At 50.7% G+C, this 23,288-nt stretch overlaps 6 protein-coding genes across 6 annotated transcripts; 4 read left to right on the top strand and 2 right to left on the bottom strand.

Moving 5' to 3' along the window:
- Window positions 1–944: 944 nt before the first annotated feature.
- On the top strand, window positions 945–3,419 carry MRS44_013668 (uncharacterized protein; the record flags this gene model as incomplete). Its single annotated transcript, XM_065617128.1, has 8 exons — window positions 945–952; window positions 1,316–1,458; window positions 1,579–1,862; window positions 1,925–2,316; window positions 2,396–2,654; window positions 3,096–3,102; window positions 3,163–3,247; window positions 3,293–3,419. 8 exons carry the CDS (start codon window positions 945–947, stop codon window positions 3,417–3,419), a joined length of 1,305 nt encoding a protein of 434 aa, XP_065473200.1.
- An 8,059-nt stretch (window positions 3,420–11,478) lies between these two features.
- MRS44_013669 (uncharacterized protein) lies at window positions 11,479–13,522 on the top strand (the record flags this gene model as incomplete). The annotated part of the gene is made up of 5 exons (XM_065617129.1): window positions 11,479–11,693; window positions 11,862–11,895; window positions 12,105–12,848; window positions 12,921–13,434; window positions 13,488–13,522. 5 exons carry the CDS (start codon window positions 11,479–11,481, stop codon window positions 13,520–13,522), a joined length of 1,542 nt encoding a protein of 513 aa, XP_065473201.1.
- Window positions 13,523–15,375: 1,853 nt separating this feature from the next.
- Window positions 15,376–17,150, bottom strand: MRS44_013670 (uncharacterized protein; the record flags this gene model as incomplete). Its single annotated transcript, XM_065617130.1, has 3 exons — window positions 15,376–16,624; window positions 16,699–16,951; window positions 17,003–17,150. The coding sequence occupies 3 exons, from the start codon at window positions 17,148–17,150 to the stop codon at window positions 15,376–15,378; spliced, it is 1,650 nt and encodes a 549-aa protein (XP_065473202.1).
- Window positions 17,151–18,297: 1,147 nt separating this feature from the next.
- On the top strand, window positions 18,298–19,396 carry MRS44_013671 (uncharacterized protein; the record flags this gene model as incomplete). The annotated part of the gene is made up of 3 exons (XM_065617131.1): window positions 18,298–18,375; window positions 18,429–18,662; window positions 18,731–19,396. The coding sequence occupies 3 exons, from the start codon at window positions 18,298–18,300 to the stop codon at window positions 19,394–19,396; spliced, it is 978 nt and encodes a 325-aa protein (XP_065473203.1).
- Window positions 19,397–19,986: 590 nt separating this feature from the next.
- On the top strand, window positions 19,987–20,773 carry MRS44_013672 (uncharacterized protein; the record flags this gene model as incomplete). The annotated part of the gene is made up of 2 exons (XM_065617132.1): window positions 19,987–20,293; window positions 20,358–20,773. 2 exons carry the CDS (start codon window positions 19,987–19,989, stop codon window positions 20,771–20,773), a joined length of 723 nt encoding a protein of 240 aa, XP_065473204.1.
- A 653-nt stretch (window positions 20,774–21,426) lies between these two features.
- On the bottom strand, window positions 21,427–23,285 carry MRS44_013673 (uncharacterized protein; the record flags this gene model as incomplete). The annotated part of the gene is made up of 2 exons (XM_065617133.1): window positions 21,427–22,702; window positions 22,777–23,285. 2 exons carry the CDS (start codon window positions 23,283–23,285, stop codon window positions 21,427–21,429), a joined length of 1,785 nt encoding a protein of 594 aa, XP_065473205.1.
- Window positions 23,286–23,288: the final 3 nt, after the last annotated feature.

Raw genomic sequence — 23,288 nt, forward strand, 5'->3', positions numbered from 1 at the left:
GATTGGGCCTGCGGCATTTCGGAGTTATTGAGACATTGTTCAACAACTGAGTATATTCCCATAGGTGGAATCCAACGGATCCTCCGTAAGATTTCCCCAAGGGTCCGTGCCCGCCTTAAGCAGAGACCAATAGAACTTCCGGCAAACAAAGACAGCTAAAATACAATGAGTGGGCTCCGTCGGGGATCAGTACTGACCATCGATGTTTATCTCGGAAGATGTACGATGCACTCCAGGCCGCATGGAAATCCAGGGTGGTGAAATGATTGACCCGAGCGACCCATATATCAGCAAAAAAATTGCTTGGGCAAGACGAGATAGTGACTGGTCATATTTACCTCGGGGTAGGCCCGGGGTAGCCCTCCACATATCACTGGCGCCTCTCGCCCGCTGATCACCGCTGGTGGAATGGGGGCCGGAATGGAGACAAGAGACAACAAACAGTATTACAGCTCAGACATCCGGGGCATGTGTAAACAACGGCAATAACCCCTGCAAGTCAGGAATTTAGATGTAACGTACCATCCAAGACCACCTAATGCATCGCCAAAATTTCGATCCTCCCATACACAATCTTCTGGAGTAAAGTTACTCACAAAGTAAGACATGTACTATATTGCCTTTTCCGTGGAAATTTGATATCGGGTTTGTTTTTTCCCGTTCCGCGGCGTGGCTTAATTCTCTAGCCCTTTGAAAAATTTTCATTTTCACCTCATCTACCCTGTGCAACTGTTGAAATGAGAAGATGCTTATTGCTTAATTCGTATCTCAAAGTGAAGTAGGGGAACCACTAGTTATGTACAGGCACGATTTCTTGTAGAACGTTCCTCTTTCTTCCACACCTTGCCACCGACTTGGTCGTCTCACACTTGTGATCTCCAACAGTAACTACATACACTCAAGTAGGCATATCACCTGGTTTACGTGGTGGAACTCCTGCCACAATGATTCGGTATGTGTATACTGAAGACGACGTAGCTGAGGCTATATTCGATATTACTGGTAGAGGACTATCGCAGACTGAGGCGGCCCAGAAACGTGGAGTGCCTCAGTGGACCATTTCGAGACGACTTTCCGGTCAAACAAGCAGGCATGAACGTATCCAGGCCCACCTGCGTATTTCAGAGAGCCAGGAGGAGACTCTCCTTCGTTGGGTGCTGCGGCAAGAGTCTCTGGGCTATGCTCCCTCTCACAGCTAGCTCCGCGCCTGTGTCGAGGCCATCCTACAACAACAACAAGGCGATAACAAGCCTCTGGGCAAGCACTGGACCACGAGGTTCGTCAAACGTCACCCATAACTATCTAACAAGCTTAGAAAACGTCAGGAAGCCGCCAGATTTGACGGGTTTACTCCGAGGACGGTCAATTGGTACTTCGATATCCGGGAGAATGAATACGGCTGGATCAAGCCTGAGGACATGGTTAACGTGGACGAGGGCGGTATAATGGCGGGTTTCGGTAAGTCTTCTACAAGTACTTTATGGGTTTTTATAAGGCATAGCTAATTGGCTGTCCATGAGGCCTGGATAGCCTCGTAATCGGGAGCTCCGACCCGAAGAGGAGGGCGATGTTGAAAAGGCGTTCAGTCGCGCACGTGGACCTCGTTTATTGAGGCTGTCACCGCAACTGGTCACGCTTTAAAACCGGGCATCATCTTTAAAGGAAAAGAGCTACAGAAGCAGTGGTTTCTTAACGAATTCGAATTGATAGCAGATTGGCACTACATCACATCACCGAACGGCTGGACCGACAACCACATAGCTCTCGAGTGGTTAAAAGACATCTATCTACCTCAAATAGAGCCTCGTGATGCATCAGATGCGAGACTCATTATCCTTAACGGTCACGGAAGCCATGCACAGGTGAGTCTTTTGGGGTTTTCACCGCAAAGTCTCCCGCTACAAGATCGCTGACGAGCATCCAGGATGAGTGGATGGCTACGTGCTTTCTGAACAACGTCTACTGCTGTTATCTACCAGCACATTGTTCTCATGGTCTTCAACCGTCAGATAATGGAATCTTTAATGTCATCAAAGGTGCGTATCGGAAAGAACTCCAAAAGCTGGCTAGCTTGACCGATTCTGCGCCGGTCGACAAAGTCAACTTTATTCGGGCATATGCGAAAGCCAAGGAAGCGGGCATGAGGAAGGAGATTATCTTATCCGGCTGGAGATTTACTGGAAATGGGCCTAGAAATCGTCACAAGGCTCTAACACATCCGGAAATTCAACCGGCCAAAGAAAAGGTGCCGGAACGGTTCAAGACGCCGAGCCCTCCTCAACTACACTCAGATGATACGCCGAAACGAGCCGCCAGGTGAGAGAGTTGGCCAAACACAGCAGTCGCCCAACCAGACGGAACTACAGTATGATCGCAAAGGGACTGGAAGCTTTAGAGATGCAGATGGACGTTCAGAATGCGCGGATTACTGGCTTGGAGGATCGAATGGCCCAGCTGCGGCGAGGGAAGAAAAGAAAGGAAAGGCGGTACCGAACCCGAACCGACGACTCATGGCTCTAGCGGAGGCTCTAGCGGCTGAAGAAGCTCTTCCTATATCAAAGGAGGCAGAAATAGAGGTGGGTGTAGATGAGGAGGCCGAGTCCGTGATTGAGGTGGGTGACAGGTCAGAGGACGAAAGTGAGGAATTCATGGTCGTAAGAAAGAACTGCCAGCACACACGCAGCGGTCGGGAGCTCAAAAACCTACGCAGAGTGAACTTTGATCAATTTTATGGAGTGCCTCTTTACTAGTTTCGATTTTTATTGGCACGGTGGTCTATTTTTATGTGCACCAGAATTTAGATTTTGTCTGGGGATCGAAATTTTGGTGATGCATTAGGTGGTCCTGGATGGTAAGGTGATTCAGCCGTGGCATCCGCATGCGCTTTTTGGCATGCACTGTTCGTGCTTTTAGTTCACGGTGTTGGCTAAATTCGGCAACAGTAACTCTGCACTGGTGTAAGTGGCGGTATGAGGCGTTTGCGCAGCGCTGCCGTCAAGTCAAGTAAGTCAAGTTCACCTCCCCAACTTGACTCCTCACGAACCCCAACTTACTCGAACTTGACTTACTTGATTCAACTTGGAAACTTGACCTAGTGTGACAGTAAGAGTAGCATTCTGACCCGAATTGACTCTATTTGATCATCATCTGCGCTCGCCGCAGTCCTCGCGACATTCTTTCCCGATGGCGTCCGCGAGGAGGTTGCCCAACCGTATGCCACGGGTCAGGCTCCAATTCTTAAGGCATTGTAAGAACTCGAGGGTTTCCGGATGCATTGACTGACGCTGTGAAGTCATCGCGAGCTTCGAGAGACTAAAGGGCCTCTCAGTCAGCAGCCATCGCTGGTATGGCTGAGATATCGAGGGCAAGCTGTGACAGTGCCGGATATTCGTTCTTCTTCTGACACCATCACCCGATAGGGTCATCTGTGACCTCAAGCTTTGCCTTGTAATATCTGTCAAGCTCTTCGGGTAATGTATCAGGCTGCCGCTGCTGCTGTAGCATCCGGCACCTCCGATCATCTAACAAACCCTTCCAACGACTCTTCTCATGCTTAAGGCCCCCCGGGCAGAGGGGTTCGGCTGCTCGGCGCGGTCGGCACGATCAGAGGTCTACCAATGCTCGAAGTGGTCCTTGAGGTCCCTCTTGGCATCGCGAATCCATTGGAGTCGGGAATCTACATTCCACGCATCTGCGAGATACGTCAGAGAGTACTCGGGATGGCATCAATGGGGGCGGGACTGACCGTGGCAGAGGTGGTAGCAGTATGGCGTTATTGAAGGATGTAAGGACGAATAGCCGAGGGCTGAAAACGAGGTAGAATTTTCTGATGCATTGACTTAGGCAAGCGCCCGGGCCGCGGGCCGGCTCGTGTATCCGAAGCAAAACACTAAAAAAAAGACGATGATGACGTAAAAAGACTACTTTTTCGGCTTCATTTTGGATCGATAGTAGAATATGGAGCAAAGTCCAGAAAATATCAAAAATGTCTAATGTCTCAAGTAACCAAGCCATTGGGGGGCCCCACTTGACTTACTTGACTTGATAGAATCCCTCAACTTGACTTGCTTGAGTGCCAGCGAGCCCAAACTTGCCAAAGCCAACTTGACTTGACGGCAGCGCTGCGTTTGCGCACGCAAAGGCGCAGACAGGCACCCCACTCACCAGTCCGAGGGTGGGGAGAATGCCTATCTAAGCTAGAATTCGGCCTAATTCAGCCATCTAATCCAAACAGAGCTTGTGACCAACATGATCGACTAACATCCTCCCAACCATTGGCCGAATTGGTGATAGGTGACCATCCCAAAGGGTGGCTCTGGGCCTTCTAAGATTCACATCACCACCACGTGCCTCCGGATCATGAATGTCTATTGCCACCGTCCTGTTCGGTGAGCCATTTTTCCATCATCTAAAGTACTCGCTCGATACTGCAAGCGAGTCGACCAAAGACTAACGGATCCTGTCGTCCCCGCAGCATGGCCTGAAGCCGGAGGAGTGGTGACTTTTCTGCCCCTCAAAGATGAAGAGGCGGTGTCAAGCGACCAGTCGATCCCCGATGTGGTTATTGATGTGTTTGATATACTTGAGGACTTTCTCGTCATTAATACCCCGGATCACTGTAACCTATTCTTATTTCTAAGCTGGGTAGTTCCACGCCTCCCTGCGCTTATAATAACCATGCTGGTAGAGATAATCCCAATTTTAAGCCAGTTTTGTCAAAGTACTAGATTGAGTAGACCTAAGGCCATACTTCACGATTATATGTTCTACGAGCCAGAAGCCGCCCCTCGTGATGATTAAAAATCCGAATTTAGCTCTCCGACCATCGTCCACATGATCAATACGCCCCGGGAGCTCTATTGGTCTTTCTGGAATTACTTCTTAAATCCCAGAATCTCCTCGTGTGGCCAAGCTCGAGCTCAAAAATGCAAGAGAATCAGTCATTATCAAGATGGATAGTTGCCTTCTGTAATAAGCCTGTGGATTCTAGACGGGTATTTGCTCGCGTACCTTTAACTCAGGCTCCCTAATAGGCAAGCTGACTGTGCAGCAGTCCTTATGCGCTATATGGGTTGAAAGAAGAGCTCTGAGCCTTTTAAGCTCCTCTAGAAGATGATGTACCTCGACATATAGCGCAGCATTCCTTGACGTTAACCCTTTCAGTCGGGTCCTTACGTCCGGTTTTATTAAGCCGCAGCGAAGGAAATCATCGAAACTCTGGTCGCAAGCCATCCGAACCGACGCGTGAGGCTGTCTGTTGCGAGCTATTCAATGGTAAGTCGGAGTCGCTTCGTTTGAAGCACTGCAGTCGAGGCTTAGCAGAAATTGGGTGAGCTCGGACGGATTCAGATCATTACTTACCCACAAATCTACTGTACCTGTAGAAATAAGTATGCGGGCAGGGAACGGTGGCATCAGGGCATAAGCGAACCTTTATATAGCGGTTCGATCTACAATAAATATACGATATACACATGACTCTTGCAAGTGTTCCACCCTAATAGGTTGTCCAAGCGCAGGAAACTCAAAAGTCTCGGCAATGTCGTGTCATACTCCATGTGTAAGCCTGCATAGCGTCTTTTGCTTTGATCCCAAAAAGTCGGCCGCCCCGCATCCTCGTGCCGCTGGTGTGGTGTATTCGGCCCTGTCTGGTTTGGCATCTCGTGACCCCACGTTACATACGCACTGCCTTGGCATATTGGTTTGGCTAATAGTTGGTGCCCCGTGGGTGTCTACGGCGATGGGCTAGCCCCAGCACCGCACCACTTAGTCCAAATCAAAACGCCTTCTGAGCAGCCCCCTCTCCAACCCCTGCTTCCTCGGCCTTCATTCGCTTGTTTTGTAGCAGACATGCGCTTACAGAGGCTCTTTATGTTACTGTAATTGGAGTTGCGGCTCACGCGGCCCATCATAACAGTGTACGGCAAGAAGTACACTTTAAAAGCTTGTGGGATAGATATAAATAGAGCGATGGCCACCATCACAGTACATAGGCACACGTCCGACTGACAATATCTCCCATAGGCAGGCCTCCCTCAGGGGTCACTATCGCCTATGTTCTTCCTGTTTAACAGAGATGTAGTGCAGAGAAGAATGAACATAACAAGTTGCTCGATCGCACTCGTTAACTAGTTCTCAACTGCGTAACAGAACTAATAGCAGAGATAAATCCAATAGGCATTCATTTAATCATTAGTAGAGCACAGGATAGGCAAACGCAAGCATGGTCATCACAATAGCTGTTATCCTCCCTATGCCATACCCACGCGACTATCATCAGCACAAAATAAATGCCCTTCAGCTCGGGAGGGGTTTCGCTTCCAAGAGGGCTCTTCTAGGGTATTTGGCCATCAAAGAAGACCAAATGTGTCCCATCACCAACAAAGTTTTGAGAAGCTTATACTTTCGCCGTGCAAATAATGCAAAACCGTAATTTACTCGTCGAGAAGTGGGAGCATAACGACGCGGTGCGAGCCATCTGCGAAGACATGCCACTGACATTGATCGATTTGCGCTACCCAGCTGGAAACATTATCAGCCAACCCTACGCAAAAATCTGGTGACATAGCCTCTAATCGATCCTATAAGTAGCTTCGTTGCTCTCTGTACCCTTCTTCTGTCCTGTGAGGCTTCACGCTGACCCGTTGACCGTGTTAGACATGGATCACGGGGCCTAGAAAAGCTTTCCATCGAAAGAACAAAGGGCGGCCTGGAACAACCCCGGAAGAGTATATGTGAGGCATTGAAACTCATAGACCTCAGCGTGGACAAATCGGTGGCTTACTGGGTCATGCCGCTGCAGGATTTATGGTGGTGCTGGTCAGCGCCCTGCCTGTTTAAGCTCCGGGCCTTTAGGTGCCGGAAGCAACCTGCTGTCCACATATTAAAACGCTGCGGGGGGTCCAAGTTCGCATGTGCCAAGCCCTAGCATTGGTCGGGCCGACTGACATCTCACCCTTAAAGTTATTAATAGTGCCTTCAGAGACAGGGGCATAAAGGGATGGCCAATCGGAGGCGGCTCACCCACTCTGACTTGTCACCGGCACCGGCACCGAGGGTATGAGGGCGAGGTCACGAAGGACAAAAGGGTTCACGTCTTAACTCTAAACACGCCAACTGGCTTGTTCTCGGACGATACACGCACTAGCTCAACCACCGATGTTGGACTAGCTGAAGTTACTGAGTAGTATTAATGCAATATGTTCAAATATGTTACAGGGGGGATGGGAAAACAGCTAGCTGTGACGACCCGATGTCACACGAGGCCGCGAAATTCAGCCCCTCACTCCGCCAACATCCAGCCACCCCGTGTCATCATGCAGGTCCAGGTCATGTTCCGCGTGTAAGCCATCGTCCATCCCCAACACATCTCTGCAGAGATTTCGAACTGCGTGGTATTCTCCGTTCCCAGAGCCTGTCCACTAAGCAATTTGGACCGCGCAAGCGCCTGACGCACTCTCCGATTGTCGATTTGGTCGAAGGAGTCTGAACCCTCAATGCCAAACATTGCAACAAATGTCGTGATTCGCGATAGGGGAGATACTTGGATCGTAACAGTGTCGATTCTCATTGTCGCCAACAGCTTCAAATAACCCTCGATAGAGAGCGATGCGGTGGTTTGCGTTATTTCTGTCATCGATATACAAGTTGACGGGTAGCGCCGGTTGAAGTTGTTCGACTAATTGCTCTTCATCGTTGTTTAGAAGTTTGTCTGCCTGGAAACCGTCATAGTCAAGGCGAGACGGGAAGCTCGGTTACAGCTAACACCAGCGATGCAACGGGAGGTTTCCTTCTTTAAGGACGAATCGATAATACAGATTATCAGGTTGGGTTTAAGCGATCTCCGCGGAGCGGGCCGGTCTGCCCAACTACGACTTAATGCTGAGATAGTGTGCGGGGGTAAGCGTGTCACTCCATAAGTTCATAATTAAGGAAACACACAACAGCCAATGATTGCCCATTCGGTCCCCTCATTTCGAGTTGCTCCCCTGCACTTATCAGTCTACCACAAGTGTCACTGCGCGCATAATGGCCCTGTGCATCCACTATGTGGTCAGCTGCCCGCTATTAAGCCCCTGCGTAGTTTGTGCAGAAATCCGCCTTGCTTACCCCATCGACAGGGCTATTGTGGCTACAGCCGGTCAAACAAGCCGTTTTTAAGCCTTTGATAGGGCTTTCGTCAAAACAGAAAACGGCAATGGACGGAGGTTGTTTTCTCTTTCACCTAGGAGCTTTGGAAACTGGCCAAAACGGCCCTGGAGCGATGCTGCGAATGCGAGAGCGATGATTGCAAATCAAGGCCGTTTTTAGCTTTTATATTTCCAGGGAATGAAGTAGGTATCTAGGCCGGGTTGAATTTGACCATCTCCCCGTAGGGTCAATATCTCGTAATATCTCTTCCATTTTAAATCGAGTTAATCTAGCGGCTCATGCCACCTATTGTAATGACCTGTAAAGATAAATCGAGACGTCGCAGGCCCTGCAGGACACGTCAAGGCTCTTTTAAATTTGAAGTAAACCGAGTTTAAACCCTCAAAGGATGTGCTGATATCCCTCCTTTAGTGGCTCTTCGATGCATTGAGATTAAGAAACTCGAGTTACAATAGGCTGGACATATTGGGAAAAAGTCAGATAAAGAAGATGTTTTATTCGTGGTGACCTACATCAGGATAGAGGATATAATATGGCCTAAAATATGTTAGTTTGGTCGCGACTCTATAGGATGCCAGCTGCAAACAAGCTGCCTTTTCAAGGATAGTAACCGCCCTAGTTTCGATGCTGACAGCGACAGGCTTCGTTACAAGTTCAGGTTGATGAATGTGGTTGATTGATTGGATTGCCGGCTCAGGACGACTCGCCAGTCGTTAGTTCAATGTACGCGACCGCCTATATTTGTTACCGCAACTAGAGAGAATTACAATGTAGTCAATCTATCATGTAACCTTGTCAAGCGTGGGAGTGCTGTGGAAGTCATTAGGCGTCATTCTTATCTGACATCATATGAGTCGCACTAAGTGCAACCGCAGAGGGAGGAAATGAACTGCGTTGTTTTATTTAATCTCTGGCTCGTGTTCCTCTTTTCACTGTTTCGACGACTCGTTGATTGCCCGGGCGCAAGAGAGCGCATATTGCTCACTATCAGCGTCTTGTTAATATTCATTGCCGACCATGAGAGGTTGTGGCCTACGGCTGCTTAGATCTCTCTGGAAACCCTTGTCGCCAGGCTATCCCGAAGCTGCTTTGGGATTGTTTCACACCGGATGTCATATCGGACAACTCACCGTAGAGATGCTGACCCAGTTCTTCGGACCGCGAGGAGATTTCAACCGGACGGCCTGAGCTGGCTAGCATGGTTAGTCTGAAACTGGACGGTTGGTTAGATGGCATTGCTGTTCGATAGTGGTCGCGAATAGCAGTCTGTCAGACAATTGGCTCCACAGGGATCAGAGATGGCATCAGTAAATTGATGAGAATTATCTAAAGAGCAAGAATTTCTCGAGAGGATGCACCGAGACTAGTCAGCTCTTTTATACACAAATGAAAGTATTGCCTGTTTAGGCAGCAGCCTGCTGTCTGGTGCTAATCGTGGCCGTTCACTCTCACCGTGAACAAGTTCACGATGATCGTGATCCTTACCTCATTGCTATCCCCATTCCAACAGCAGTTGGTCAAGTGGGGCCAGGGTTTGATATGCGACACAGTCTCAGCAAGGCGGCTGGTTTAGCCAAGTTGGCCGAGGGTCGATTCTGTTCGTCGTGTGAAATGAGTATATACTGTCCGCCTGGGCGATTTCCTATATATACTTAATTCGACTTGCCCCTAACACTCGCTGCCTCTTCTCAGTGTGGATCCGAGGATGCATGTGAATTTGTCGTGATTTCTAATTACAGGCATGTCAAAACTTCTCACGGGCTTGACTAGCTGAATGGTGGAAGCATGGTAACCAACAACCAGCGAGGCCTTACTTTTCCTTAACTTTGATTCCCTTGCACTGTAGTCAAGGGTAAGAGCGACAAGTCCATGGCTTCTTAGGAACACACACTCCTTGCTCAGTTCCTCTTGGTAATTGAGGTAAGATAACGAACCCGGCTCTCACTCACGACATTGGGAGAGATTTAGTTTGGTTGTCTTTTGGCTTCCTAGACGCCTTTGTATGCCCTATCTTTTTAGTTTTAATTATATTGTATGTTATTGTATTTGTCTTCTTTCCTCCTATGCCTTAGGCCCTGGTCTACAAGGTGATAGCTTTAATCACCTCCTTTTGCGGAAGTGACAGGAGGTGATGTAACGAGGAGGATACTTCTGTCTCATCCTACGGGGCCAGGTGCCATTACTCGGCAAATATGGACTTGCTGAAGGGTGCCTAATATCTCTAATGCCATTTCGCACGTCAAGAAGACGAAAAATTGTAGGATATCTAAGATCTAGTATCTCTAACAACCGGCAACTGACTTCCCTCATCAACTTCCTGCAACCATAACGGTCCTAGCATCGAGATGCAAACCGCAATGGTAAGTAAACACACTAAGTTCCCCGAAAAGGCCGAATAGGAAAAGTCCAAGTTTGTTGTTGTGGAAGTCTCTCCATGGATGAAACGTCCCAACTTGTATCAGAGCTGCTGTTCAAGACTTATCCGTCTTCATGTGAGCCTTCCAACACTACTAGGTGATAGAGCTCATGGCCAAGTCGTCTCCGTTCGAGCACCTCGGCGGGAACATTGGATGTACGTAGGTAGCTAGATTTGCGAGGCCGATAGACCTCATACTTCAAGACGCTCTCATGACCGGTACCGTTAGGAGGTGGCACGGCCATGTCCCTGCGTCGTAGAATTAGCTCTGCAAAAACGCAAACAGCTCGCCTCATGTCATGTAGCACGCTCGTTGGATCCATAACGAGCTCCCGACGACCTAGGCTTCCAGATGATTAGCCATTCTCTAACAATTCCTGTCTCGTTGTCTTTCCGCAACGGTACCGTCACAGTCCCAACAATCTACCGCGCAGAAGCAAATAAGAGACGTACGACGGCCAAGCAGACTGAAAAATTTTTTAATGCTAAGTTATTTACTGCTTTGATCTATGCTGTTTCAATGGTTGATCTTCCCAGCTCTTCTTCCACATCCACCGCTTTACTCTCTGACTCGCCTGAGCGAAAAGAGAAGCGTCCTGACCTCCCACATAACCGCCCCTTCGTTCTGCCCTAGCCAGTCTTGTCCTTCTTTGCCTAGGTGCTCTAGCATCATCTTCCACCCTGGCGACAGGCACGTTCGTCTATCCAACTGATCATCCAGCCGCTGTCCGTTCTCCTCGTTGAGCCTTTCGTTGTCCGCCGCATTCAGGTCCCGCAGTACCTCCTGCAGCCAGACTTAACGCCTAACCCTTCCCTTCTGCCGCCCTTGGAACGGCTTATCAAGGATTAAGACCTTGCTATAGTGTCCGATAGCCTCTATCCGGCCCTTAATATCCACATCTAGCGGCAAAATGTTCATGCTGAACCGCCCCCGACTGATGAAGTCTTCTTCCTCATCCGAGATCGCTGATCGTACCAAAATTGCCGTCCACCAGAGCAGCGGATTCATTCGCACGTCCAGACTCATCTGTAATTATTCTGGTAAGGAATCCTTGAATTATGTCTCCCAGATCATCATCGTTCATGAACCAGCCCAATCCTGGCATTACCATTACCCCCAAATCCAGTAGGTCTTCCTTCTTCTCGTCGTCCAAGTTCAATCCTGTCTCCTCCAGGCTTTCTTCGTTAACTTTGATGGACCACGCCAGGAAGCATATTAAGCCTGTCCACATGGACTAAAATCGTCGCCGTTTTTGCAACAGCCATATCGCCGCCAGCGACTCGAACGGTCTAGCATCAGGCCCTTCCGCGCTTTGATTAAGAATCAGGTGCGACTTTACCGGCCAACGTTCGGACAGAGCCTCGAGACCATCGATCCGGTCTCAGAATGCTTGCTTGACTGCCTCACGCTATTTGGCGGCCGCGCTCTGGGTGACTCGGCGGGACGCGCCCGACCCTGTGATTCTCGTCTTTGTTGCCTTGAGTAACCGTTCCCAGCTCCTGACAATCATGTGCTATAACTCTTCGTCCTATCCAGGCGCAAGCAAGCGGATTGACCGGTGATCAACGCCCTGCGCACTCATTTATCAAGTTCATGCCATACAGCAAGTTTCAGCTCCTCCACAGACACCTTCGTCCCTTTGACCACACCAAATATGACGAAACCGCACCTATTCCGAAGGTATTCCAATGCGTTGAAGAGTGGTCTGACCACATACAGGCCGTATCTATGCAGATATTCCGGCCCGGGTCTCACCTTGCCGTCGATGAGTGCATAATCCGCTATACGGGCAAAAGCGATGGCATAACGGTCATCAAAGGCAAGCCTAACCTCGTAGGCTTCAAGATATGGGTCATTGCCCAATGCGGCTTCTTTATTCGGTGGATTTGGCACATTAAGGAGAAACCACATGGTGCCGTTGGCGATGAAATTTCAACGCAGGAGTCATCATCGCAAGGTCGGTCAAGCAAGCGAAGAAAAGTCACAGTCGAAGCCCCTGATACAGAAGACGAGCCTTTCTTACCGAATTCGACTCAGGCTATCGTTGTTGCCCTTACAAATATGGTGCCAAAAGCGACATATCACGTCTTTGTGGATAACCTCTTCTCGTCGTCTCCCCTCTTCCGCAACCTCCGCAACCACGGCCTCGGGGCCACAGGCACGGCTCGCACGAATAGCGGCATCCATAAGGAACTCATACAAGATAAGTACAATGACGGCGAAGTCAAGAAAATGTACGAATTTAATACGGTCAAGGCGATACCAACCCCTGACAACCAGGTACTTTCGACAGACCTCAGACACTTTTCACTGAGAAATCCTTACTAATTCGTCTTCGTGCTGTGACCCTAGGCCAACCGAATCGCTTGGAAAGACAACAAGCTTGTGTTATTTTTGACCACCGTGTTCACTGGTGCCGACGATGAGCGTGTCATGCGGCAGAGGAAGAAGCCGTCATCACGCAAGTCAGAAGTCAAGCCAATACGCCGCTTTTTCGGTGACGAAGCTTTCAAGATGATCAAAATCCCGGCAGTGGCTGCTGAGTATAACGACCAAATGAATCACGTTGACCGTGGTGACCAATTGAGGTCATATTACAAGTACGATCACCCCCTACGCCGTGGACCGTGGCAGGCACTTGCATGGACTTTTCTCCTTGACGTGGCTCTCGTTAATAGCTATATTGCTCAACTTCACGGACCGCAGCCAAATTGGAAGAGATATACCAATCAGAGAGAATGGCGAGAGTGCATTTATAACGAATTATTCAACGCCTACGGTCATGACAGTCAGGCGAGGCAGCGATACCGACCAGGAGACGAGCGTGATCTACAAAAGCCCGAATTACAGAGGGAACACATCAACCGTGAGATCAATCATGTCGACCGTCATGTCAAATCAGACTGCCTGGCCTGTCAGGGCTGTCGGCAGGGGCAGCTGAGATCAAAAAGTGAGGCTTGGAGAGCTCTTTCGGAGACCAGCGGTAATAAGAAGAGGCCCAATGGACGGAGTCGGACCTCTCATGGCTGTCGTATTTGCAAGGTTGCGATTTGTAATGACCAATACTGTTGGGACTTCTATCACCACCTAATTTAGCAGAAGAATTAAGTATCCTTTATTTGGCGCCTTCTGATTGGATCAGACCCCTTATCGTGACATCTTGGGAGGGCTACGCGCACTCAGGGGATGAGATTAGTTCTCCCGGGCGCAATAAAACCTACCTACCTGCTTGACGGCTACAATTGCAGTCAAGGCCCAATTTTTTGCCCTACTGTACCAATTGCCATTGGTATTGGCAGCCAATACCATTTTTCCTGGTCCGTGCACGCTTCTCGGATCTGGTATTGGGTCCAAATACAAGAAAACTTGGCGCGTGCACGTTCCCCAGCGTCCATGCCCCCGGTACTGATTCCCTGTCGCCGCAGATGGGAGGCAGCTTGATGGGCTCGATTTTTAAAATGGAAGAGAAATTACGGGACGACGCATCTTGTTTCCACTCAAAAGCCAAAAGTCAGAAACGGCTTTGGTTTGGAGGTCATTGCCCTCACATTCGTACCATCGCTCAAGTGCCCTTTAGCGACCTTCCAAAGGTCGGGGGCCATGGATCTTGATGGGATGATCTACGTTATCTCTTCCCGGGAAAGAGAAAACTTCGTCGATCTATTGCCGTTTTTGGCCAGGATGGAAACCCTTGTCAGAGACCCTATACACGGCTTGTTTGACCGGCTGCAGCCACAACAACCCCATCAGTGCAAGAGGGGCAAGACGCAGTTGCCTTAAAAGAAGAAGGTACATGAAAAATCGTGGCGGAGCAGTGAGAGGAGAAACTATCGACTCGGCAGCAAGTGCGACCGGATTGGGAATCATTGGGCTGTGGTATCCTGCCTCAGTTTAAGGTGACACAGACTGAAGGTTGCAGCGCTTGCCCCGAACACCCTGTCAGCATCAAATTGTGGGCAGGCCGCTCCGCACAGATCGCTTCGAGCTGACTCGATGATCTGCATTATCTCTTCGCCCTTACAAGGAAAAAGCTTGCTGCCGGATTGCAGGTATTGGTTGTAATCGAGCCTCCTGTCTTACGTCACACGATACGACCTATCGGTTGCTTCTTTAGCGGCAAAAGCCACGGCGGATAAAACCGGCAAGATGCGATATTTTCTTTGCCAGAAACGCATTGACCCATTGCTGCCTGATGCTCAAACCTGCAGCAACACCAAAACAGTCATATACTTTTTACCGTCCGAACTGCACCTTGCTTTGGTCGAGCTGGGCTGGCTTACTGGGGGGTTGCGAGGACTGTGCTATGTTTGAGGGGGGCCCGAGCGGTGGTCAGTGATCAAACGATCCTCTTTGTGTTGCTCAAGACGTGCATCCTAACGAGACATTAAATCCGGGAGGGGAGACCTTTGCTTCATTATTACAGCCTGATAGCTCTTAGTGTTATAGATCATTATTATAGATCACTGTCTGGGGTACCGAGTAATAAGGCCAGACGGCAATTGGGGCTCTAATCACAACAGCGTGTCAGCGATTCCGGAAGAAATGAGTACTTTTATTATTATTATATCTGTTGCCTAAAAAAGGCGGCGGAATTGTGTCTTTAATACTTGAGTAAGTAGGCTCTTTCAAACAGCAAGTCACCCACTCGCGAAGCACGGGTACGGTTCTAACAGGTAGAGAGGCACTATATTTATGATTTCGCTCGTGACTTTTCTATGAGCCCGTTATTTAGAATCCCATACAAACTAGGCCATACTTTTGAACTTGGAAGGCCATCCCATGTAGATTCGGCTCGCTATATTGCTCCTCACTGCTGAAGGGTTCTGACGTAGGCGACTGGACCTTCATACTGGTGAGTTCCACGGAAGAAGTAGTATGCCAAAGAGAACAGTGTAACGGCACCGTAAATCAGAATATTCCAATTCATCTCTGATGGCGTCGGGTTAGGGTTACCGGGCATGAATGCCAGGACGAAAATCACGACGAGGAAGGCCTCGGAGGCGATATTTATAGCGAGACCCCACTGACCCAGGCTGAACTTGGAGAGCAGAAGCGGGCTCTTCGTCCATCGCCGCCAGGTCATGCAGCCAATGGAGACGATGTAGCTGGTGAGAAGTGATGTTGTTGCCAAAGAAGTGATCGAGTTCAGTGCGACAGCGGAGCCGATGTTAATGAGGGAAAGAAGGCTTGAGATAAGGAAAGTCGTCAGAATGGCATTGATGGGCACATCCCATCCTGCTGGTACCTTGGACAACCAAGGGCTGAAGGGAACAGCATGGTCTCGTGCGAATGCGAAGAGCTGGCGCGACGATGTGGCCACCATGGTCAGATTGGAGAACACCGTCATGGCAACGATGAACACCGCCATCGCGGTAGCACTGCTCGCTGACTGCGTCGAGTTGTAGAAGACCTGCATGAAGGGATAGCCGGTTGGTGACGTGATCACCTCCCCAAGGTCGCCTATGCAGAAGCAAAACGTGATAACCATGATCCATCCGAAAGCGCCATTGAAGATGGTTGTCATGATCATGGAACGTGGCAGAGTACGGCTGGCATCGCGCAGCTCTTCGGACATGTGGACGGCAGCATCTGCACCCAGCAGTGGCAATATGCCGGCAAGAATGCCCACGAGGGTTGAGCCTCCCAGGCTGCCCCAACCTCCGCCATCACTAAACTCGGTGAAGACAGCCTTGGTGTCGGCTCTCGGCGAGAGAACCCAGAGAGCGACAAGGATGCCAAAAAAGGCGAAGATGTGAATGATGAGGACTAGAGCTTCAATCAATGGCAGCTTTCTGGCCAGGACAGTGTTGAAGAGCACGGAGAAAGCAGCAACGGCCACAGTGAGTAGCGTGCCATGCCAGGCCTCGGGAACATAGTCGGGGTAGTTCAGGACGACGAGGCCTTGGATTTGTGTGCCAGCAATGAACGCCGAGGAGGCACAGGACGTCTGCCAGCCGAGCACACACATCCATCCCATGAGGTAGCTGATGAACTTCTGGTACTGCGGCGGCGCGAATTCGGATACCCAGTGATATTGTCCTCCAGTTGTGGGAGCCCTGTAGAATATTGACGTCAGTGATTTGGCAATGCATGTCCAGAGGGGGCGTTTTTCAGTTTGGGCACTACTCACATTGAAGCCATCTCGGCCATTAACGAATTCACCAAAAGGAAGCCCACCCAGCAGATAAAGAACGTCCAGATCAAACCGGCGGTGCCGCCGTTGATAAGTCCGACAGTAGCGACACTTTGAGCAACAGGCTTAGTTAGTTGACCAACAGCCATGACAGGCGGAGTGCCGTCAGCATAATTTACCTCAGAGAGAACTCCCACGACGCCATTAGAATCATAGAAAAGCCAAAGATGGATAGGAAGCGAAAATTCCTCTGTGCGATGTTGCGTCAACAAAACTCAATAGGACAAATGTCAACAGTTACTGGCACAAACCCTCATTTCCTGGACCTTGCCCATACGGTACATGTCCGCGCGGTCGGCCGCGTTTCCTCTCTTCTCATCGACAACATCGTCGTTGTGGCCGATGGCGGCATCGTGGACGTCGGGGAATTCCTTATCGTCAATTGACATTTTAGCGGTGTTTCCTAATCCCTTTGGCGGCACTGGATTCACCAAAGAAAGAAAGAGGAGGAGAGATGTGAAAATAAAGCTATAGCTGGCTTTGCGTGGGAAATGCAGGAACAGGAATGCGCGCGGTAGACATGCATGGCCGGAGAGTCACGACGAAGAGGAGCAATACCCAAGTACCTTCGAAACCCGTGTTGTGTCTAAATATTGTGACAGGATCAGGGAGATGCGGCAAACTGGTGTGGGATTTAATTATATCTAATACATCAGCTCGAGTCCCTCAATGTGGCTTGGTGTGCAGGGTGTTGGTTCTGGTCCAAGCTGTCCCGTGCCGTGCCGTAGGCTGCAGCGGCCTACTCCTAGCTTCCGGCGAGCAACGGGACTTGTTCCGGTGACGGGCAAATGCTGAATGAGCCTTTCAACCCGAGTCCAGGATGTGGAGGGTTTTTGCTTTTGTGAACCAGAATGCAAAGGAGCGCATGAGTGGGTTGCCATGGACAGGCTTCGCCACCATGCGGCACCAACACGGCTCATGCACTTGGTAAGGGACAATAGCCCTTCTTTTCCGCAACATCTTACCGAGTACCAGTTCCCTAGGCCCTTCGTGTGCCCCAAGGCTCTTGCGCAACGCGATACTGGAGGCAAGATATCCTGTGGCGTCATCTAGAACCCTGAACGTACGCCCGTCCATGGGCGTCGGACCATTCACTACGTCAAGCTGATGTCGTAGATGAGCCGCGCCGCAATTGTGCAACAGAGAGATTAATAGTCATTCTTTGCCCTCTTGAGAACGTCTGTTCCATGTTCTTTCAGTCGTGCAGTGCTGTCAACTCCTCGCCTCTCTTGAGCCGGGCATACAGGTCTCCCATACCCATGGATCCAGAAACATCGAATGATGGTTCGCCTCGGTTCTCGCCTATTGCGTTCAACGATCATGCCGGACAGTTGTGGATCATAACAATCTTGTCACTGATATACAGCGCACTTGTGGCTACGGCAAGGGCGTACATCAAGTATCAGATGTTCGGTTTCGATGACATCCTCCTTGCTTTAGCAATGGTAAGGAAGCTGATCCGACCTGGATGGCATTCGGTATCAAAATTGATGAGTATTGATTACCTAGGCCTTGCATTTAGCTCAATCGATTGCAATGTTTGTTGGCTTGAATAATGGCCTCGGCAAGTTCAACTCTATTACGCCAACGGAACAATGGGCGACATCTTCAAAAGTAAGCCTCTGTGGACGGCCACTACTATCATCAGCTAACACGTCTACTGCCAGTCCACCCTCACAGCCGTTATTCTCTGCCTTCTAGCCCTGAGCCTCGCCAAATGCTCTGTCCTCGCCCTCATCCTACGCATCATTGGCTCCAAGACTGGAAAGAGTAAAACATTCTGCATCGGACTGATGGTGCTCAGTGCGGCATGGGGTGTCGGCTCTTGCGTGGCATTCTTGGTCAACTGCCGCGCCGATGCATTATTGGCTCTGGATAACGTCAAGCGATGCCCCAACCAGGTACGGAGGAAACGCGTCCAACGCCCGCAGCCTCATCATCAGATGCCTAACCAGAGAATTGATTCTAGAATACACGTTGGGCCGTGATCACGGCGATTGACATCTTTACCGAGATCCTTACCTGGCTTCTCGTTGTGCAACTGTCCTGGACCGTCAGAATGTCATTCACCCGCAAGCGTCAGGTTGTCATGGCCTTCTCATTCCGCATACCGCTCATCGCCCTCTCAGCCGTTCATCTGGCGTGTTTCGGCAAATACCCAGGCTCCACTGAGCCTCAATTTACCGTCACAAACAGTCTGCTCTTTCAACAGGCCATGATTGCTTGGTCCCTCATTTCTGCCACTGTGCCAAACCTGAAGAACTTCTTGAAATCATTCTCCATAGGTATGGGCTTTCCACTCGCCTTCGACATCAGCATGTACGGATCAAGCAATGTATACGCCCTTCAGTCACTTCAGAACAATCGTTCCAAGGCTACCTCATCTGCAGCAGCGGCAACTGCAGTAGCATCGACCTCCGTTTCGGTTCATGATCACTCTGAAAACGAGCCCCGTGGCCGACCGCACAACTGGAGGCTGGACCAGGTCTCGAATCAGACCACGGCGGTACATTACCGCGGCAGCAATAACCAGGAGAACCTGTCAGAAGAAGAGGGAGGCTCCAGGACAGGCAGTCAAGAGATGATCATCAACAAGGAGGTGGCGTGGAACGTCACCTATGAGGATCCTCAATAGATTAATCGCTGAGCACTAGTTTGGCAGGATTGTTCGTCGATGGGCAACGGAAGAGGAGGGAGGGGACGTGTCGTCGGGACGGAAAAAGCATGGGTTCATAGGTTTCCATTTCAACTTCCAACATTTTCGGCTTCTGCCTCAGCTGTGGCGTGAGCGTTTTTAATCGAAGCTAGGTGCAAGTGGATGAGCCTGGCCAGGTAACACTTCCGACATTGGCCTAACCTCGCTTCGGGCCTTGCCAGGCTCCCTAGCCAGGATCGCAATTCGGCAGTTGAGCTGGGTAACCAGGGTATAGATGCCCCGTTCCAATCGGACCACAATACAAGGTGCGAGGGGAACCCTGACTAGTTGCGGTGAACTACGCCACCTCTATACCATTTCAAGTCAATAGGATACGGTGTGTAACGAAATTTTCACCAGATGACTGGCCAATTGTTGGAGAGAACATAAGTCCCCTGAAACTTGCATTGTGAAAGTAGAAGTGTATGGAGGATATATTGTCTGGAGAACGAGACGCTTCCCAAGTAGCACCACCATTCGACCATACAGTCGCACATCTTGCCACCATCACTTGCTACTCATGCAAAAACATGTCTGAGATTGTGTTGCGCGGTGCGCGCTACTCTGAACTTCCCGAGATTGCCCACGTGATGGCAAAGGCATTTTGGGAGGATAACCTGTTTGGCCAGCTCATACATCCTCATCGCAACGAGCATCCTGACGATGTAGACTTGTACTGGCTGCGGCGGGCATGCGTCAACTTTTGGGACTACCGCTGGAAATGGCTCGTCGCCATTGGTAAAGACGACAGTGGCCGGGATGTTATTGCCGGGATTGCGCAATGGGCAAGATTGGGAGATGGGGGCCAGAAGCTGGAGTGCTGGTACTTAGATCCTCGTGAGTATATCTTGCCATCTCGTTTCCCCTAAGGCTATTCATCGAAGCTAAGCCATCAACCCAGGAAACCTGCTGAAGCCACTGTCTTCTGTTGCCATGAAAATCCATGCTTGGGCCTGGCCTAGTCGTGCAAGCGACCCCAAGGAGGAGGACATCGTGGAGCGGGCGTATCCTTTCTTCGATACGATATGGAGCGGCAAGCGCGCTGAATCGTGGTATCTCGAAGGATTAGCTGTGCACCCAGATTTCCAGGGGAGAAATGTAGGCCGGAAGCTTGTGCAATGGGGCCTCGAGCAGGCTGAGGCTGAGGGTATTTGCGCGTCGGTGATCAGCGCCTTGGGCAAAGATGAGTTCTACACAAAATGCGGGTTTCACGAGCAATACGGCAGCGCCAGACAAGGTGACGGGAATCCTTTGGCAGATGTCGAGGGCGCTAATATATTCTGGAAATGGCCTAAGACCAATACTACCACTGTTTGAAGTTGGGTTGAAGGGCAATCGCAGGCTTGAATGATGCTGGCCATTTGTTTTGAAGCCTCTCTAACTCTTCTCAATGAATAAATTACCCGCCAAGTGGATCATCTTAATAAGTCAAGGAGTCAAATCGCTGTCATAAGCCACTATCAGTGTGTTGGAGATCACAAGTATGAGGCGACCAAGTCGGTGGCAAGGTGTGGAAGAAGGAGGAACATTCTCCAAGAAATCGTGCCTGTACATAAATAGTGGTTCCCCTACTTCACTTTGAGATATGAATTAAGCAATAAGCATCTTCTCATTTCAACACAATGATGGGCTGACTGGCTTCGATAATGTGCACGAGGCTCCTTACGAGTCAAGATAAATAGGGAAAGAAACCATTCGAGTACGGGAGGGGCCGGCGCCCCTTCTTACCCCTGTTTCGCGTACCATTTCCGAGCACCAACAAGGAGGAGGGGATTTGCATTAGAGTGAGGATCAGTCATCTGTCGCGCCGAGCCCAACACATCCGCCCTCCTTGTCCAGGCATCCCACACCCATACACACGCACACAAAATCTCTCTCACGCACTCACGCGCACACACTAGCTTGACATGCCACCATTCTTAGTATTTCAAGCCCCTAGGGTAATGAGTCGACTTAGTCTACAAGTTAATCTAGGGCTTTTCTCTGTTGAGAAAGGGGTCAGCTACGTTGTCCGAACACCTCTCCACCTCCAATGTCCTTTCCAGCAGCTTCAACATGTCCGTCTGCTCCCATTCTTGGAACTCATAGCCGCGCCTGCGCAGCAGCCAAGGCACCACCACATCCGCAAAGCTCAGCAGGACCAGCGCGCCCGACATGCCGAGGATGAGCCCGAACCCCAGCGTGCTCAGCGACGTGTGCCCCGGCGACGTGAACTTGATTCCCCCGCACAGCGCTTTCAGAGCTTTGGACTTGCCCTTCTCCCACAAGTTGACGGCCATGCTCGGGTCGACGCCAGGCGGCTTCTCCACCGTCCCAAAAACTTCCAGCTGCAGGCGTGCCAGGCCGACGGCGAACCAGTATTCTAGCTCGCGCTTCCACTGATCGGGCTCGATCCGCACCTGCCTTCCGGCATAGAGGTAGCGGCCGGCCTGCAGGGCGGAGGCGGCCGTACGTTCGCCAACGCTCTCGGGCAGCAAGGTCGTCTGGAGCAATAATTGGATCAACATGGTTGGCCTCACGATGTCCATGGCATCGTCCTCAGCCACTTCTCCGCCAAGAACGGATAGGACGTCGGGGTAAAGAGGAGGTAGACCCTCCCAAGACGTGCATCTCCCTGTAAGAGAGCTGCAGAGCTGTGCACGCTCGTCGCAGCCGATCATGTTGACGGCTTTGTCCATTTTGTAGGAAGTGGAGTTCCGTGTTTTCCTCTGCGCTGAGAAGAGCGGGTCGTCGTTAGGCGAAGTGAAGATGATTCCGGTGCCGGAGAGCACAACTAGGCTGACCGTGTGGTCGTCTTGGTCTTTTTGCAGAGGTGCCGCGAGCTCTACACCGCTTACTCCCGGCGGCGGTACGACTGCGTAGGCCTGAAGATCGTAATCCAGGCTGACATTGGGGTGTCGGACATACTGCGATCCTATCGGGGTGCCGTTGCTCATCAAGAAAGCATAGGTCGAGAACTCGACCAGGGCGTTGGCCGCCAGTTCCGGTGGGTTTGGAACCCGAAATCGCTCCGCATCCAGCGGCGCGCAGGTACTTCGTCGTCGCACACTCAAGCCCCGCGCAAACTTGGAGTTGATACCCAGATCGGCAAAGGTAATGTTGCCCGAGTCCATGACAAAGGGTCGGTTCCCCGTGAGACACACATTGTCCCTGAAAGGGCACTCTGCGTCCGTTTCGGTGCGAAAGAAAAGCTCACGCGTCAGCAGTTTGTTGCAGCTCATGATTTGCCTAGACGTGCCTCGGTTGCTGTGGCAATTCCGTACGTAGTTGTCGGCATCGATGGTAGCGTTGCGAGTAAGCTCGAGACCCAAGAAATATACGTCGTTCTCCATAAATCCCCCTCGTAGGTGGTCGTCCACTGCCCGCATGTTTCAGTGATTCTGGAAACAACGGTCTGGCCCACGATGACCTGCGAGGTGAGGATACTGGCTGCGGCAAAGGCGAGAACGTGGCCTGCACTGAGGAGGCCTAGGAAGAACCCCCTCTGTGAGTCTTTGGGGGTGTTCGGCTTCAGAGAGGACGTTGAAAGGAGGCTCCAGAGAACAGCGCTGGGGGTGACGACATTGCGTATGATGACTTTGTGGCGGAGGAGAGCTGGAGCACACGCATCTTCGGCTTTGCCGCTGATGAAGTTGTGCAGTAGAAAGCGCCAGAACAGCCAGCTCCGGGTTGCCGCAAAGGTCACGAGGACGGCCAGGAAGGCCAGAAGGACAAGTGCATGGCGCGCTCGCAGTGTGAGAGTCGCGCCCAGGATGTTGCCTCGGCCATGGTCAACCCAGAAACCCACGAAGACGGCGCCCTCGCCCGCGTCGTCGTATGCTTGAGACATGGC

Source organism: Fusarium solani (genome assembly GCF_023522795.1).
Source record: "Fusarium solani strain SB1 chromosome Unknown bctg00000009, whole genome shotgun sequence".
Taxonomy (NCBI): domain Eukaryota; kingdom Fungi; phylum Ascomycota; class Sordariomycetes; order Hypocreales; family Nectriaceae; genus Fusarium; species Fusarium solani.